Source organism: Capra hircus (assembly GCF_001704415.2).
Source record: "Capra hircus breed San Clemente chromosome X unlocalized genomic scaffold, ASM170441v1, whole genome shotgun sequence".
Classification (NCBI taxonomy): Eukaryota; Metazoa; Chordata; class Mammalia; order Artiodactyla; family Bovidae; genus Capra; species Capra hircus.
Window position 1 is genome coordinate 20099499 of NW_017189517.1, and position 17512 is coordinate 20117010.

At 44.4% G+C, this 17512-nt stretch overlaps 1 protein-coding gene across 1 annotated transcript; it reads left to right on the plus strand.

The window, feature by feature from the left end:
- The first annotated feature begins 12311 nt into the window (after window positions 1–12311).
- LOC102185270 (protein FAM127) lies at window positions 12312–13539 on the plus strand. The gene has a single exon (XM_005702074.3). It carries the CDS (start codon window positions 12377–12379, stop codon window positions 12716–12718), a length of 342 nt encoding a protein of 113 aa, XP_005702131.2. The 5' UTR covers window positions 12312–12376; the 3' UTR covers window positions 12719–13539.
- The last annotated feature ends 3973 nt before the right edge of the window (window positions 13540–17512 follow it).

Here is a 17512-nt window from a genome sequence, read left to right on the forward strand (position 1 = left end):
ATTCTCATGAACATCAACATTTTAAAAAGACTGTCTTAAATGCCACCACCACCCCCCCGACCTTATGGCCTGTTCTTAAACAGTGTCTTCTCACCAGGATAAGCAAACAGGTTTTAGAATGCAACACAGTGAGTGTCTTTCCAAAAGGCCTAGGGGACAGGAGTCTTGGGTCCTTGAGTGACTTAGAACTATATAATGTCTCTTGATTTTTTTTTTTGAATTAAAGGTGAAAGAAATCGGACATGCAGTGTGATCTCACCATCTCTGCTATGTCTGAGAGCCTCTGCATAGACTGTTAGGATGAACAGAATCCCCCCTCCAGTGTAACCCAGGAAAACTGTATCAGCATTAACACATATTGAGTCAAAAGGGGTGAAAATTCAGCTTTTATTTTAACAGCTGAAACAAAGGAGTGTGTTATTCCACATTTTTTTTGCTTTTTTTCTCTAAAATTATGGGCATGCATAAACAAGTAGATATTATGACTTTTTGGCAATAGCCAACTCTACCCTGGGTGTGGCTTATGTCAGCATCCACACCCACCTGGACAAATCCACGTCACTTCTGTTCCTCCCCAGTTGCCTATCAAGTAAAAAGATCAGCACATTTTGGGAGACCCTGCGGGATTTGGGGTGTTTTTCTTCCTTCTTGTTAGTTAATGTAGGTGTGTTAGGATTGACTTCAGAGCTTCCTTTATCCATGAATGGTTGATGCCACAGAGAGTCTTCAGCAAGAGAGCACAACTGAGAAGGCCTGAAAAAGATGATGAAATACACTGAATCCAGTGGACCCAGGGGCTTCTTCCCTTCACAATCTCACACACACACACACACACACACACACACACACACACACACACGTTACCGGCAGTGCTCATAAGAGATTGCTTTGTGGTCTCGTCTAACTTGTCCAAGGTTACACAGAGCTGGGATTGGAACTAATCAAGCCTGTTTCTAGAACGTGCGCTCCACATCACTTCTCTATAAAGCAAATGACAGTCTCATACCATCCCCAACTTGTAGGGATGGAGTTTATCAGGTGGACTAGTATGGTGATGGTAAAAAACAATGTTACTTTGCTTTGGTATGTCTGGATAGCTTATCACCCAGACCACTCAGGTTTCTCTGGAAGGATAGTCCTGAAGAGACTGCAAGAAGTTAGCAGGAGTATTCTCTCTCCCTGTCTTATCCCTTGTTGTGAGAGCCTGGTTGGTCAGACCCAGGAGTCATGATGACTCACAATGCCCCGAAGAACTTTCTGACTTTGGCGCCATGGATACCACCAGCTATGTTATCTCTGGTGTGAGGCTGAGCACTGCATGACTGAGAGGTGCTAGAGAAAGGGGAAAATACTACCCATATTTGGGTACCATCTTCATATCTGTTCCCTGGAAGGATACTCAGTTCTCTTGGCCTCAGAGATCTTCCCTGGCTCATTCAAAATCTCTCCCATGAAATGTTTCCTGTGTTAGGAGTTAAAATATCCATTGCATATCCATAGGTCTTCTGGGCAGTATTCAGCAGTTTTGGCCTCAAGTGCCAAACAGGAACTTGGCCTCAGGTAGAATTTTCTGCTTCTTTCTCGATCTCTAGATACAGCCTTGGCCACAACTCTGGAATGCACAATTCACGTCACAAGTGGGGTGTCTAATTGTAGAAAATTTGACTATGAGTAGCCATACTTCTCATGCCATATGACCTTGCAAGTCTTTGATACAGAACAACCATATTGCTGACGTTGGTGAGTGATCCGAAGTAAAGTAACATTGTTTTTTACCATCACCATACTAGTCCACCTGATAAACTCCAACCCTACAAGTTGGGGATGGTATGAGACTGTCATTTGCTTTATAGAGAAGTGATGTGGAGCACAGGTTCTAGAAACAGGCTTAGTTAGTTCCAGTCCCAGCTTTAGTGTCATGATGTGGGTTCTCACAGGCTGCAAGAGGGGTAATTGTGAGGACAGAACTCTGGTGGTGGTGGTGGTGTTTTTTGTTTTTGTGTTTATAGTGCTTTCCTAAGAGTCTAGCATGAGTATTATGAAGAAATTTGATACATTCCTACACTGGTGACCCTACTGCGGTCAATTTCATGTGACAACTGAAGAAACTGAGGCAAGGAGGTCTTTGAGACGGACCCAGGTCACACACACCCTTCTTTGAGAGGCTCTGTCTTCCAGATTTCCTCCCATCTCATATAGAGTCATGGAAAGAGACTAAAATAGTGTTTTCAGTGTCTAAAAGAAACTGAAGAGGGATGAGCTATTATTAGTGTTATAGTATTTTATTAACAGAAAGGTAGCAAACTGTCTTTTTCTTCAGGTATTGCCTTCTTGGAATATTCAAGGCAAGTAGATCAAGAGAGACTGTTGATATAAGTTAAACACATAAAAACAGATTCTGCATATGCTTCTAATAATTAGGAAATATAATGGAAATAAAATATTCTATTCAAATGATATCAGTGTAAAACATCTACAAATATAATTAACTTTTTAAAAAACATAGGAAAAACATACATGAAAATTTTTATGAACTTCCTATGTGGACACTTTATAATATTTTTAAGTAACTTTCTTTTGGAAAGGAAGACTAATTTTTGGAATGATATAAATTCTTCCCTAAATTAATCTATGAATTCAGTGCAATCTCAGTCATAAATCACAAGATTTTGATTGTGTGTGTGGAACTGGAGGTCTAGATTATAAAAATACCTTGAAGAGAAAATGTGAGGGATTAGTCCGGGGGGTGGGGGTGGGGGCATGTGTCATACAGTATATTAAAATTTACTCTATAGAATTAACAGTTGAAACAGGAATTAATAAATATGTTAATGGAACAAAATAGAGATTCTAAAAATGTTTTCATATATATGTGGGAATTAAATGATAAAGCAATCAGATGTTGCCTCAAGGCAGTATTTTATGACCGTGTGTGTGTGTGTGTGTGTGTGTGCGCGCGCGCGCGCGCGTGCATGGGCACATGTGTCTGTTAGGGAAGATGGAAATGCAGAGGGGCTTCTGGAACCACTTGGTATTTTTCCTACTGGTGATTCTAGATTCCATCATCTTTCACAGGTTTTCTCAGTTGTGTTCTCTTGCTGAAGCCCGTCTCTGGCATTAACCAGTCATGGATAAAGGAGCCTCTGAAGTCAGTCCTAGAAGGCCCACACCCATCATCAGAAGGATAGCAGATGAATACCGAAAACCCACCGTGGCCTCCAGAAACATGTTGATGTTTTTACTTGGTAGGCAACTAGGGAGGCACAGAAATGATGAGGCGCTGACAAAGTGGCTGTGGGGGCTGACACAAAAAACACCAGGATGGAGTTGGCCTTTACCTAAACGTCATGTGACTTACCCACATATGGCCCCTGAGAATTATGAAAAACACTCAACAATGGTGTGGGTCAACAAATCTTTCCCCCGAAGGGACTATTAAAATTGAAGCTGTGTTTTCACCTCTTCTGGTTTGATGTGTTTTTTGTTCATGGGCTGCCTATACCTCTGACCCTTCTTCCTGCTACCCAAAGGCCACAAACATGTGAAGTCTGGTTACTCACCTTTGGAGAATGTTGGCTCACTTAGAGTCTGAGGGATTTCAGTTTAGAGGGGCCCTCTTGAGAGAAGTTGGAAAATCTTGCATTTACATGTGAAAAATGCCCTAATTTACTAGAGGGGATTAGGACTTCAAGAAGACCACTTGATTTGTCTCCCCTGAGGTTCGAGGGAGACAGTGGGAAGAAGTCAGAACCACAAATAAATTTAAAATGGGAGAGACTGGGAGGATATGGGGAGCTCTCCTCTGTGTGGAAGCTGTATGTCAGGGAGCTACATATGTACATTATCATACATATGGAACTACATACATCAAAGCCCAGAGATGTGGTCTTTAAAGTAGCTATGAAAGACCCCACTAAGGGAAAAAATTTAAACAATCAGATTTGAACAGCTGCTAAACTTCACCCCATGGACAGAGGAGCCTAACAGGGTTGCAACATGGGGGTTGCAACATGGTGTTGCAAAGAGTAGGCCACAATTTAGTGACTAAACACCACACCACCACAAACTTGATCCAGATAGGGGGACTGGTTGTGACCTAGACCTCTTGTTCTTTTGTGCAACAGACCCTGGGGGACAAGTAGGTGAAAAGGGGTAGGGAAGCAGATGCTGGCTGAGCCCCAGTGGAAGCATCATGCTACACCCTGCTTCCCTTTCCTACTGCAGGCTGAAGCCCAGGCCAGGCCTGAGAAAGGAGAGGCTTTGACACTGAAAGATTAGAGTTGTGATTATTTCCTTGAGCAGGACATATAAACTACTGAACACTGATTGTGTGGAATACTAAGGTTACCAAAGACATTCTATTATCTGAGAGTGCTCCAAAAAATCATGAGGCTGACCCTGGGACTGATGATGGGGAGCAGAGAAAGAAGAACCCAAGGGCATTGGGAGGGGTTAGAGAACAAAATTATTGTGTTTTTTTTTTTTTTAATGGAAAAATGATTGTTTTCTCTTTATCACAGGGACTAAAGAAAACACATTTTTACATAAGGAACAACATGAATTTATTGTTTTCACCAACTGAATACTATAGTAAAGATGGATTTCGGCTAATTAGGCTGATACAGAATTAACACAGCCAAGTTAACGTGAAGCATGGCATGAATCAATGCTTATGGCAGTGGTAACTTTGAACCGTGTCATTAAATAAAAGAAGAGCAGGATGAAATCCTATCTAAGCCCATTTAACTTAAACAATGATTCTGGAAGTTTAGAATTAAAGATCATGAGTAATTAAAAAGGCTTCACTTAAATCACTTAGATTTAAAATTAAGAAAATTTATCATTTAATTGCATTCATGTATATCAGCATTCTTAGAAATAGAACACAGTTTAATTTCTCTGCTTTGTAAAACTAAAATATGTCTCAATCACTCAGTAGTTAGAAAATAAAAGACTCCATTGGGCTTTGGTTTCAGATATATTTATTTTGTGTGGACAGCAGTGACTTTTCACCATTTCCTTTCCAGTAATTCCATGATTCTGAAAATGATTTCATTCATTCATAGCAAAAAGTTCAGCAAACCTTTTAGTACTGTTAACATTTTCACATTTGTTTGGGGATATGTGCTCAGTCGCTCAGTCATGTCTGACTCTTTGTGACTACATGGACTATAGCCAACCAGGCTCCTCTGTCCATGGGGATTCTCCAGGCAAGAATACTGGAGTGGGTTGCCACGCCCTCCTTCAGGGGATCTTCCCAACCCAGGGATCAAATCCAGGTCTCCCGCACTGCAGGCAGATTCCTTACTGTCTGAACCACCAGGGAAGCCGAAGAATACTTGAATGGGTAGCCTACCCTTCTCCAGGGGAAATTTCCAACCCAGGAATTGAACTGGGGTCTCCTGCATTGCAGACAGCTTCTTTATCAGCTGAGCTACACAGGAAGCCTATAATAAGGTTTAAGAGGTGAATAATCAAATCTCCAATACTGTACATTTTATCACTGCTGTTAAAATACCATTGTTTGATTGGTAAATTATAAGTAATTTCTCCCCAGTGTCTCTCTGCTTCATAACCACCAAACGTAGGAGGTTTTTAGTGCTAGATGAACAGTTTATTTTAAAAGAACATAATGCAGGAACAGCCAGATGGAAGATGCATAGGCCCAGGTATGAGGAAAGGGCACAGAGCTTCTGTACCCTTGCCAGGCAGGCCACTCTCCCTACATCTCTGTGGGCTCACCAATCTGGAAGCTCCAAAATTATTGGATTTTGACCCCTACTTGCTCTACATAATCATTCCACAGACATAAGAATGGCAAAGCCCAAATCCAGGATAGTGTTTACATGAGGGACAAATGGAGCCACTGTGTTTGAAGTTTTATTTCCTTAGCTGGAAGATGAGTATACAGACATTTCTTATACTGTTTCCCATACATTCCATACATTTCTATATTCCTGATGTACTTCATCAATAGAGAAGGACACGACCCAAGGCCAGTTGGAAGTGCTATTTATATTCACAGGTTTTTCTCAGGGTCTACTTTCCAGAAATGTATACACAGAGACCTTATATATCAAAAATACAAGCAGTCACACCCAAGAGAAAAATAATGGTATAGGCTCTATCTTTCAAATATTGGTGGGAAATAATTTGAAACCTAGAATTCTACTTCCAGCCAAACATTTGAGTATGAGAGTAAGTTAAATGCATTTTTCATGTATATGGTGTCTATATGTGCATTTCCAGTAAGTAGACCCTGAGACAAACCTGTGAATATAAATAGTTTACTTGAGAGGGAACCTTAGAGAGCAGTGTGTGGGGAAGTGAAACTTAGAAGGAAGGCAGCCAGTTAAGAGGGATGATCTAGCAGGTGGGCACTAGGGGCAACTGGAGCTTATTCATGGAGGGAGTAAGATGGGAGACTATGTAGAATGCACCTCAAATCCATCTCAAGTATGGGACAAGGAAGCTGGAGTATGCAGCCACCAAAACCCCAACCATTATTTAATAAAGATGCTTCCAAGGATAATAAATCTCTCACAGTTCCAACTGGCTTTAGGTCACATCCAGCATGTGCCAAGGGCAAGGAGAAAAACCCTGAAGTAGCGAGTCCTGGGTGATTATAGAAAGCAGCCTAGTGGGTGTTGGGGTGAGACCTGGCTTTGAAGAACCAGAATCAAAATACATAAGTCAAGGTCAGAATCTTTTTGACATTGTTTGCAATACTCTACCCACTGTTTGTGTAAAATTTTCAATAAACTGGAATTACACTTCCTTTCTCGAGCTGAGCATGTATTCAAGTTTCAAGAACCCCAGTCCCAGAGAATTGTCAGATGAGTTTTCAGCTGCCTATGGGCTTTCCAGGTAGCTCCATGGTAAAGAATCCTCCTGCCATTGCAGGAGACGCTGGAGATGTGTGTTCGATCCCTGGGTTGGGAAGATCCCCTGGAGAAGGAAATGGCAACCCGCTCCAGTATTCCAGCCTGGAGAATCCCATGGACAGAGGAGACTGGCGGGCTACACAGTCCGTGGTGTTGCAAAAGAGTTGGAAACCACTTAAAGACTAAATGACAACAAAGGAATGTTTATAGACCTTAAAATCTTCTTCCAAGGAAAAATAAAGCAAGACCTCTGTGGTCTGTCCTGATTGAAAATGTCCTGGGTGAGTAGGCACGGGTCTCTCCCTGGGATTTTATGAAGATCTTAGGCTGAGGTATCCACGACTCAGTTCTTGTTATCCAGTCTAGAGGGCCCCAAGGTAGGTATAACATGTCATGTCCTGCCCGAGTGGTTCCTCAGCATGCAGAGGTCAGAGAAGCTCCCCCGGTCTCCCATAGCACTTGGAACTTTATTTACAGCCCTATTATTAAACTCTGTGTTAAAGAGTGAGTGTGTGAGATACTCCCACTCGGTTATGGTCACTGCACACCCAACTCGTATACTATCTCCATGGTATTGTTATCAAAAGTGGGGTCCGACTGCTCACTGCTCTGAAGGCAATAAAGAGGCAAGGTTGGTGGAAAGGAGTTTGTTTTATGTCAGAGGCTGGCAACAGAGAGGGGTGGGGCACTCCTGTCCGAAGGCTGACTCCCCACCACTGATAATCAGTGGGCAAGAGTTTCAGGGATGCATAGGCAGACAGATGGGGCTACATGCAGAAACAGCACAATCAGCTCTAACAGTAATCTTGAAATTTGTCACACGGTGGTCTGATTAGCTTCAACTTTATTGTCAGTTCCAGGGTTAGTTTATTCCCATATCTTTGAGACCAGTTCTCAGAATTGTGGCAGCTTATGTCATAGCAGCAGTTTTGTCATCGTGTACTTAACTTCTTGCACCTGGTTGGGGTTTCAGTATATCTACAAGACAGCTCAAAGGAGCTGTCAAATGTCTCAAATGGCTCAGAATATTCTCTATAATCCTTGAGGAGGAAATAAAAGTCCTTGACTTTTAACTAAATTAATATTATTTTGTCTTTTTAGACTGTTTTCCTTTGCTTTTACATTTTCTCACTTCTCTGATTAAATTTATTCTTTGACTAAAGTTTTTCTAAAGACAAAAGGTAGGTGGAAGACATGGATTTGGGGGAAAGGACTATAGGGTCCTGCTCCATTTCAGTGTGTATACCTCTCTCTAGAGATTCTCAGAAATGCTGTTTTGGGTGGTGAGCAGCTTTTAAGGAAATGAGTTCGATGAGCAGATAGTCAGTGACATATGGGGTATTGTCACCAACTAGACTCCATTTCAGCCTAGGACAGCCACAGGTGGCAACAGATGGCCTTCCCAAGCATGTGATGGGAATCTAGGAATGAATCTTTGTTTATGAGTGTGCACTGGCTTGTTTGTTTACTCTTGCTGATCCCAAGGTTAAGATCATTCAGATGTGGCTTGGATGACTGGATCCACTCCTGCTCAGCCAAGTGTGTGTTGTCTCCCCTCAGCTATTGGAGGCCCTCTGAGCTGTCACCGTCCACAGACCAGGGAGAGCTTCGGGCTGGTTCACCCTCCCACTCTAACTCCCCCAGGGGAACTCGTGGCAAAAAGAAGTGTCCACTCTGGATGGAGAGAGCCCAGGTTTGGGGAAAGAGACATAATGGGAAGGGAATGTTAAACATCCTCAATAGAAAGTTAAGATCTACAGGACAAAAATCAGGAGAAAACTTTGGGAGTCTTGGAGGACTTTTCACATCTGCTTTCCATTTGGGATTAACAAGAGTAAACAAACAAGCCAAAGCACACTCATAAACAAACAGGCAAGTTGGATGTTTGCTCCTGACTGTAAACTGAGGCAATACTAGGGTTCACTTTAAGTATTTTTTCACACTTAGGAATACTACTGTGGCTGCCTGATGTCCAATGTCACAAAACTAGTGTTTCATATAATTTGAATTTGTTTTACTTGTGGATAATTCTGGAATAGCCTCGTCCACAGGAGATTTTACACTTGAAGATCATGAGATCACCAAGCACTGTTGCAACTCACGCAAGTGGAGACAAATTTGCTGTCACCTTGTTGGTATGAGGCAGCACACAAGTCCACACCTCCTCTATCTCCTCACACAGGGAAAATTAGCATCTTTAGTGGTGCCAAATAGGATGTTGTGCCATCCTATTTGAGACCCGAGTTTGCATTTGTGTTTGCTTGAGTATTCTTTTATATCCCCCCTTTCACATTTCAAAATGTTCTTTAAGTGGCTTTTAGGATATTTCAAGTATATTCCTAGGCACTATTTCTTTTGAATTGCTTTTCTGAATTGAGTCATTAACAGTATTATCTATTTTAATTGATTATTTACTGAATTATATGAAAGTGTGTATGGAATATATATTAATTTTGTACTCAGCCATACAAATGAATTCGGATATAACCTGTAATGGTTAGTTTTTCCTCTTTCAATTGGTTAATGTCTTGGCTACTTTTTCCCCTTATTCTCATGTATGGAAATGTATACCATCATATTTGGAACGCATCCAACACCTCTTTTGTCTTTTGGTTTATATACTGATAAACTTGGTCTTTTAATATACCAGATTAAGAAATTTTGTATCATTTGACCCTCTTCACATTGACTGGTCATGGTACATTACTCCTTGAATATGTTACTCTGAACTATGTTGACTAATATTTGGTGTGGTGAAAAGCAACCATACCTACAACCAGCAGTGTGATACTTCTCCAGCTGAGAGATGCATGGATAAGTAAGAAAATGTGTTCAAAGAACTGCACCCAAGTGGTGTCCCGGTCCGAAAGTGGGCAAAGGATACTCTAGGGCAGAGGGGCTTGCTAGCTAGCTAGCTAGCTAGCTAAGTTGCTTCAGTTGTGTCCGACTCTTTGCAACCCTATGGACTGTAGCATGCCAGGCTCCTCAGTCCATAGGATTCTCCAGGCAGGAATATTGGAGTGAGTGGACAAGTTGGGTTGAAAAGGAAACACTGTTCAACTCCAAGAAGAGGAACTGTGTTCATCTCCACGTGCTGTGGGCCCTACAGCACAAAGTCTAGGTTGCTGCTGTTGTTCAGTCACCCAGTCATGTCCAACTCTTTGCGACCCCATGGACTGTAGCCTGCCACGCTCTTCTGTCCGTGGAATTCTCCAGGCAAGAATACTGGAGTGGGTTGCCATTTCCTTCTCCAGGGGATCTTCCCAACCCAGGGATCGAACCTGTGTCTCCCGCATTGCAGGCAGATTTTTTACCACCTGAGCCACCAAACGTGGTCCACGGTATGAGGGAATGACAAACCACCCCAGTATACTTAGCAAGAGAACCCCATGAACTTTACAAAAAACAAAGTCTAGGGTTCCTCCCCTGATTCCCGTTTCTAGCCAGGTGCCCACCTTGCAAACCTCGGCCCTGCCCCTTCGATTATGGCCCCGCCTCTTCAACGGTGCATTCAGCTCAGTTCAGTTGCTCAGTCGTGTCTGACTCTTTGGGACCCCATGAACCGCAGCATGCCAGGCCTCCCTGTCCATCACCAACTCCTGGAGTCCACCCAAACCCATGTCCATTGAGTCGATGATGCCATCCAGCCATCTCATCCTCTGTTGTCCCCTTCTCCTCCTGACCTCAATCTTTCCCAGCATCAGGGTCTTTTCAAATGAGTCAGGTGGCCAAAGTACTGGAGTTTCAGCTTCAACATCAGTCCTTCCAATGAAAACCCAGGACTGATCTCCTTTAGGATGGACTGCTTGGATCTCCTTGCAGTCCAAGGGACTCTCAAGAGTCTTCTCCAACACCACAGTTCAATTCTTCGGCGCTCAGCTTTCTTTATAGTCCAACTCTCACATTCATACATAACTACTGGAAAAACCATAGCCTTGACTAGATGGACTTTTGTTGACAAAGTAATGTCTCTGCTTTTTAATGTGCTGTCTAGGTTGGTCATAACTTTCCTTCCAAGGAGTAAGCATCTTTTAATTTCATGACTGCAGTCACCATCTGCAGTGATTTTGGAGCCCCCCAAAATAAAGTCTGACACTGTTTCCACTGTCTTCCCATCACTTGCCATGAAGTGATGGGACCAGATGCCATGATGTTAGCTATCTGAATGTTGAGCTTTAAGCCAACTTTTATCACTCTCCTCTTTCACTTTCATCAAGAGACTGTTTAGATCTTCTTCACTTTCTGCCATAAGGGTGGTGACATCTGCCTATCTGAGGTTATTGATATTTCTCCTGGCAATCTTGATTCCAGCTTGTGTTTCTTCCAGTTGAGCGTTTCTCATGATGTACTCGGCATATAAGCTAAATAAGCAAGATGACAATATACAGCCTTGACGTACTCCTTTTCCTATTTGGAACAAGTCTGTTGTTCCATGTCCAGTTCTAACTGTTGCTTCCTGACCTGCGTAGGGTTTCTCAAAAGGCAGGATCTCTTTCAGAATTTTCCACAGTTTATTCCACAGACAATCACGATGGTGTGATCACTCACACTCACCTAGAACCAGACATCCTGGAATGTGAAGTCAAGTGGGCCTTAGGAAGCATCTCTACAAACAAAGCTAGTGGAGGTGATGGAATTTCAGTTGAGCTATTTCAAATCCTGAAAGATGATGCTGTGATAGTGCTGCACTCAATATGTCAGCAAATTTGGAAAACTCAGCAGTGGCCACGGGACTGAAAAAGGTCAGTTTTCATTCCAATCTCAAAGAAAGGCAATGCCAAAGAATGCTCAAACTACTGCACAATTGCACTCATCTCACACGCTTGTAAAGTGATGCTCAAAATTCTCCAAGCCAGGCTTCAGCAATACGTGAACCGTGAACTTCCAGATGTTCAAGCTGGTTCAAGAAAAGGCAGAGGAAGCAGAGATCAAATTGCCAACATCCGCTGGATCATGGAAAAAGCAAGAGAGTTCCAGAAAAACATCTATTTCTCCTTTATTGACTATGCCAAGGCCTTTGACTGTGTGGATCACAATGAACTGTGGAAAAGTCACGTTAGCCACGCCCATTTTCCCTTCGCGGGGCGGAGCCCTGATCATCTCCAAACCTAGGGCGGCTGCCCCTCACCACAACTGTTGCACTTGCGCACTTCAGATCACCTGTCTCGTGGGCGGAGCCCAAACCACTTAAGACTCCTGTATTCTTCGTCAGGAAACCTCGGCCCCGCCCCTCAGATTCGGACCCCGCCTCCCCCGGTGGGCATTAGCCCAGACTCCTTCCCCTATTCCCGCCCCGCCCAACTCAGCCGGAGCATCACTCCTGCGCACTAGCAACCACCAGGTCGTGTGGGCGGAGCCCAGCCCCGCCAGTTACCGCCCATGGCCCCGCCCACCTGGGACCGGGCCCACCTCCGCATACACGCACTTCCCGCCACGCCTCTTCGCCGCCCATTGCCTAGTCCAGTGGAGCTCGGAGAAGCAAGCAAGACGCGATGGACGGCCGAGTGCAGCTGATCAAGGCCCTCCTGGCCCTGCCCATTAGGCCCCAGACACGTCGGTGGAGGAACCCGATCCCCTTCCCCGAGACGTTTGACGGCGACACCGACCGGCTCCCGGAGTTTATCGTGCAGACGGGCGCCTACATGCTAGTGGACGAGAACCTGTTCACCAACGATGCCCTGAAGGTGACGTTCCTCATCACCCGCATGACCGGGCCAGCCCTGCAGTGGGTGATCCCCTACATCAGGAAGCAGAGCCCCCTCCTCAATGATTACCGGGGCTTCCTGGCCGAGATGAAGCGGGTGTTTGGATGGGTGGAAGACGAGGACTTCTAGGCCGGGAGCGCCTCAGGTCTGGGGGCGGGTGCTCGGGGGAGGGTCCGCCGCGCCAGTCGCCGCCTCCCAGATCGCCACAGGCGTCCTCCCGCCGTGTCCTCCCTCACCTTCGGGTGGCCGCGACCTCCCCCGTGCTCGTGTCCCCTCCCGCGTAGTGCTTGCCTTTGTTCCAGGAATAGCGCTCCAGGTTCCCGCTGCTGCCGCCGCCCTCGGGCCACTCAGGCCTCGCCCCTGCACACCTGGACTCGGTCCGGCTCTCCAACTGCAAGCCGGACTCCTGTTACCCACTGGACAGACCACCCACACCGGGCCGCTGCCAACCGCCCGCCCCCTGCCAGACTCCCAGGCCCGCCTGGGGGTGGCCAGAGACCTGCGCTGCGGCGGCCATCACCGTGCACCGCATTCCACCCACACCCTGCAGCCTTCGGCGATCTGGACTCACCCGGGAGGTGTCTGAGAGGGCCACAGCCTCTGGACAAACAAGGATTCCAACAGCTCACCACCGTCCTGGAGGGGCTGGCCAGCCTTTCACCTGTGATGGGACCCAGGCCTTTCCTATCCTAGAGACATCTTCTGTTCCTGCTCGGTGTGACCACTAGGTCCCAGGGCTGCCTGGCAGCCAAATCGAGTCACTCATTGTCTCCTGCGGACCTGTTGGTTTCACCCAGAATCCAGTTCTCTTCTGAATGTGCAGCTGTGTCTCTGATGTGTGCCTTTTGTTCAGCACAGTAACCCCTGCACTCTGCCCAGCTCTTCTACACTACCTGGACAAACGTTTTTTCCTTATTTTCAATAAATGTCAGATGCTGTTCAAAAATAAATCAAGTCTCAATGAATATGGCACTGCAACCTCCCCAGTCCAGTAAGTGGGGTCCATGTTTGCTCAGAAGGTATGTCCTCTGCCATTCTGTGGCTGATGTGGTATCTTGTATTATCCAGTGAAAAAGATAGCCCTGTGGTGGTCCTGGTGATGGAGACCCCATTCAGTCCCGGATGCTGACTCTTCCAAACCCATCAGTTCCATGCCCCTTCCTTGGGAAATGGATCTGGATTTGATTTTGGCCAAGGAGATATCAGGAAGAAATCAGCTAGGAGACTTTGGGGAAAGAGTTTCTCTTTTCCAAAAAGCTGCTTTTGAAAGCATAATAGCTAATTTTTACAAATCATGAATCCCACACAATTGTTGGTGAACATCCGTCAAAGTTTTATTTAATCCGTTACTGAGGAAGCTAGCAGAATGAGAGCTGGTTCAGAAAAAGCATTTACATTCATGGAGCTTTGATTGTTAAGTGGAGAAGGGAGTGCAGAACTGCTCTTGTTAAATCTAGGTGGAAACCTGGTTGAGATAATGCAGGGAAATAAAATTATATCTTTCTCCAATGGAAAGAAAAGCAAAAAACGTTACTCTTTACTGTTTCTCTTTATGCTAACCTATTAAATCATGAGTGCTGAAAAAAAGCCTCTGCTACTTCATCTATGGCTGGGCAACTTAAATTTCCTAATAGTCAATGATTGCAGATGGGCTTATAGGGCAACACTCATGTGATGTTAAAGGCAATAGAATCATATCTCCCTCATTTTTATTTTGAGTTATTTTTCCAGAATACAGGGAAGAGGTAAGGACAAGACTGAGCTTATTTCATGCATGGGTTGGCTTAATATGTGGTAGAAAGCAAAAATGGGCCATGATTTCAGGACAAAAAAGACTAAAGAGCACAGGCCAATCCTTTGACTTCTCTTCCTTCTGCGTCTAAGTCATCTGACTTTCGACTTTGTCTTAAATTGTTGTTTAATCACCCTTCACCTTTTGTTGTCTTTCTGCAGTTCATCAATAGCCTTGTGTAACAATCATCTATTTTCACAGTCTTTATATTAATAATTGTGACTTATTCTGGACCACTCAAATTCCGGAGATACTGCACCTTCCAGGAAATCTATTTCCATTAGTGTCCAATATCAGTTTACCACTAGCGAAATTTTTAACAATTGCACCATGACCACATCACAAGGGTGATCAGCACATCACTTACCACCAGTGATATAGTCCCCATTTCTAGCCAGCTCGCAGGTACTTGTGCTCCAAAATCCTATTTCATAATCTGCTTCTTAAGACTGCTTCTAGAACCAAATATTGGATAGGCCAAAAAGTTTGAGTTTCCCTAAGATGTTACAGAAAAACCCAAATGAACCTTTTGGCCAACTAAATATTATACTTGTAAGTTCCCCCAGAAACATCTCAAAAGCACTTGTAAGGGAATGAAGGTTTGCCTAAAGGGAGAATTTGAAGAGCTATACAGTGCTAAGGGCTTCCCCAGTGACACAGTGGTAAAGAGTCGCCAGCAATACAAGATACACAAATTTGATCCCTGGGTCAGGAAGATCCCCTGGAGGAGGGCGTGGCAATCCACTCTAGTATTCTTGCCTGGAAAATCTCATGCACAGAGGAGCCTGGCAGGCTACAGTCCATGGGGTCGCAAAGAGTGGGACACAACTGAGCGTGCACAGTTGCAATAGAGGCCTCAGCTTATCCTACAGAGGTATCTAAAGCTAGGATGGCCATTCAGAACATTTATGAATGGAGAAGATGGGGCCAGGTCTTTGTGCCTCCACACTGACCAGTCATTGGATGTGGTCTTACCTGGAGGAAGTAGCGTACCCCTGGGCAAGGCAGCTCCCTTCAACCCATAGCAATTCCTAGAGGGTGATTCAGCTATGACTCTCAGCAGCCTATATTCCTAGCATCTGGGGGCATGAGTGCCTCAATCATAAAAGTGGGATCTGGGCAGTGCATTACATCATCCACTTCACTCATCAAGAAAGGAATGGATCAGTATGACGGAACATAATTCCAGCACTTTAAAGGAATAAGATACATTTATGCCAGCTGCTTTGGAGAGATTGTTGCAAGGTTTCTAGATAAAATGTGTAGAAAATTGTCTAATGTAACCCCCTTTTTTCAAATATGCATTAGCCCCCCCAACAGGCTTACATATGAATAACACCACATACACACATGTTATGTAGACATGAAGAACTAGGTGGTTAGTATGGATCACAAGTGGGAAAGGGTTGATGCCACAGATGGAGTAGGGACTTTTGTGGAGGACTCCTACACAAAAGGAAAGGAAAAAAGCTGCACTAAAATGGGAAATGGATCTGGATCAGATTTTGGCCAAGGCGATGTCAGGAAGGAATCATCTAGGAGGCTTTGGGAGGGGTTAATATGTATCCCTGAAAACTGGAAAATCAATAGAAACTTGTGAGAGTGACATAATCTTAATCGGGGTCCTGACAAGAAATAGATGCTACATACAAATGTAGCAGTGAGGGAAAATTAACGAAGAGACTGTGTAAAGGGTTTCAGTGTGGTTAAAAGAAATTGTAATTCATTGGATAAATTTTGTACAGATAATACTCATTCCTCACTACCTGCCCCCCTCCACTTTGGTATTGGAGTATACACACCTGTTCCTCTGAATTTAGACTTAGCCATGCACTTGCTTTCATCAGTGAGATATGAGCAGACATGAAGTGCCTAGAGGATTTCAATATGCTTGTGTGGTTTTACTAGTCTTCTTGCACTCCTATGACTGTCTTGAGAAGAGCTTGCCCCAGGTAACTGCTGATCCGAGTGTTTGAGCTACATACTAATTCACATGGAGCAGATCTGAACAGTTTACATCCTAGAGCCAAGCCCATCCTAACTGCATTCTGAAGTAGAATAGCCCCAAATAGCCCATAGTACATGAGCAAGAACAGGTGACTGTCCTAAGTTTTGGGGAGATATCTTTATATAGCATTATTGTAGCAATAGCTAACTATTACTGATACCAACAAGGGATTTTGAAATACCCTGGGGTTAGTAATAGCGGGGAACTGTTACCTCCCCCCCAAAGCATGAAGGGATAGTGTTAGTCACTCAGTCTTGTTCGACTCTTTGTGATCCCATGGACTGTAGCAAGCTCACCAGGCTCCTCTGTCCATGCAATTCTTCAGGCAAGAATACTGGACTGGGTTGCCATTTCCTTCTCCAGGGGATCTTTCTGACCCAGGGATGCGGCCCGGGTCTCCTGCATTGCAGGCAGATTCTTTACTATCTGAGCCACCAGGGAAGAAGGGGTAGTAAGGGCAGGGAATGGTTACTGGGAGCACAGTAACCTGGACAGAATTTGTGGCCTTTGGTAGAACTCAGCCACAACCATCTTTTAGTCTGGTAGAGATGGAGCCTTCCCAGTGGTCAAACTCAGCAAGAATCCAGAAGGCAAGGGAAAATATATGCAGTCCATAACGGTCAGCTTCCTGGGCACAGAGTAGGGTGGAAGAGAGCGGTTATAAAAGGACAAATGGAAGATATTGAGAAGATATATGAACAATCCATTCTAATATGCAAAGAGATGCACAATCATATTAGTAATCAGAGAGATTATTTTATAATATATTGGTTGTTATAATATGGTTAACTAAACATGGAGGGGGTGGGGAATATCCCGCGATTTGGCGAAAACAGGGGTCTGGGTTGTAATATAATGTGGGGTAAGGTGATTTGGGTAGGGGATATAAGATAAGAGATGGTTTTGGATGTGAGATATGTGCAAGTGTTAGTTGAGTAGAGTGACGTATGTGTGTATGGAAATGAGAGATTCTCAGGGTGATACGTTTTTGTTTCGGCGTGTCCCACGTCCCGCTGGGGCGGTGATTATCTTCTTTTAATAGTATTATTGGTTGGCTGCTGCTGGTGGTTGCTTGTAGGTTGGGTTCCGAGGTTGGTGGGGCGTGGTTATTGTGTTAGAAGAA

Excerpts from the sequence above, each read along its gene's own strand:
- LOC102185270 (XM_005702074.3), top strand. The coding sequence starts at position 12,377 with ATGGACGGCCGAGTGCAGCTGATCAAGGCCCTCCTGGCCCTGCCCATT.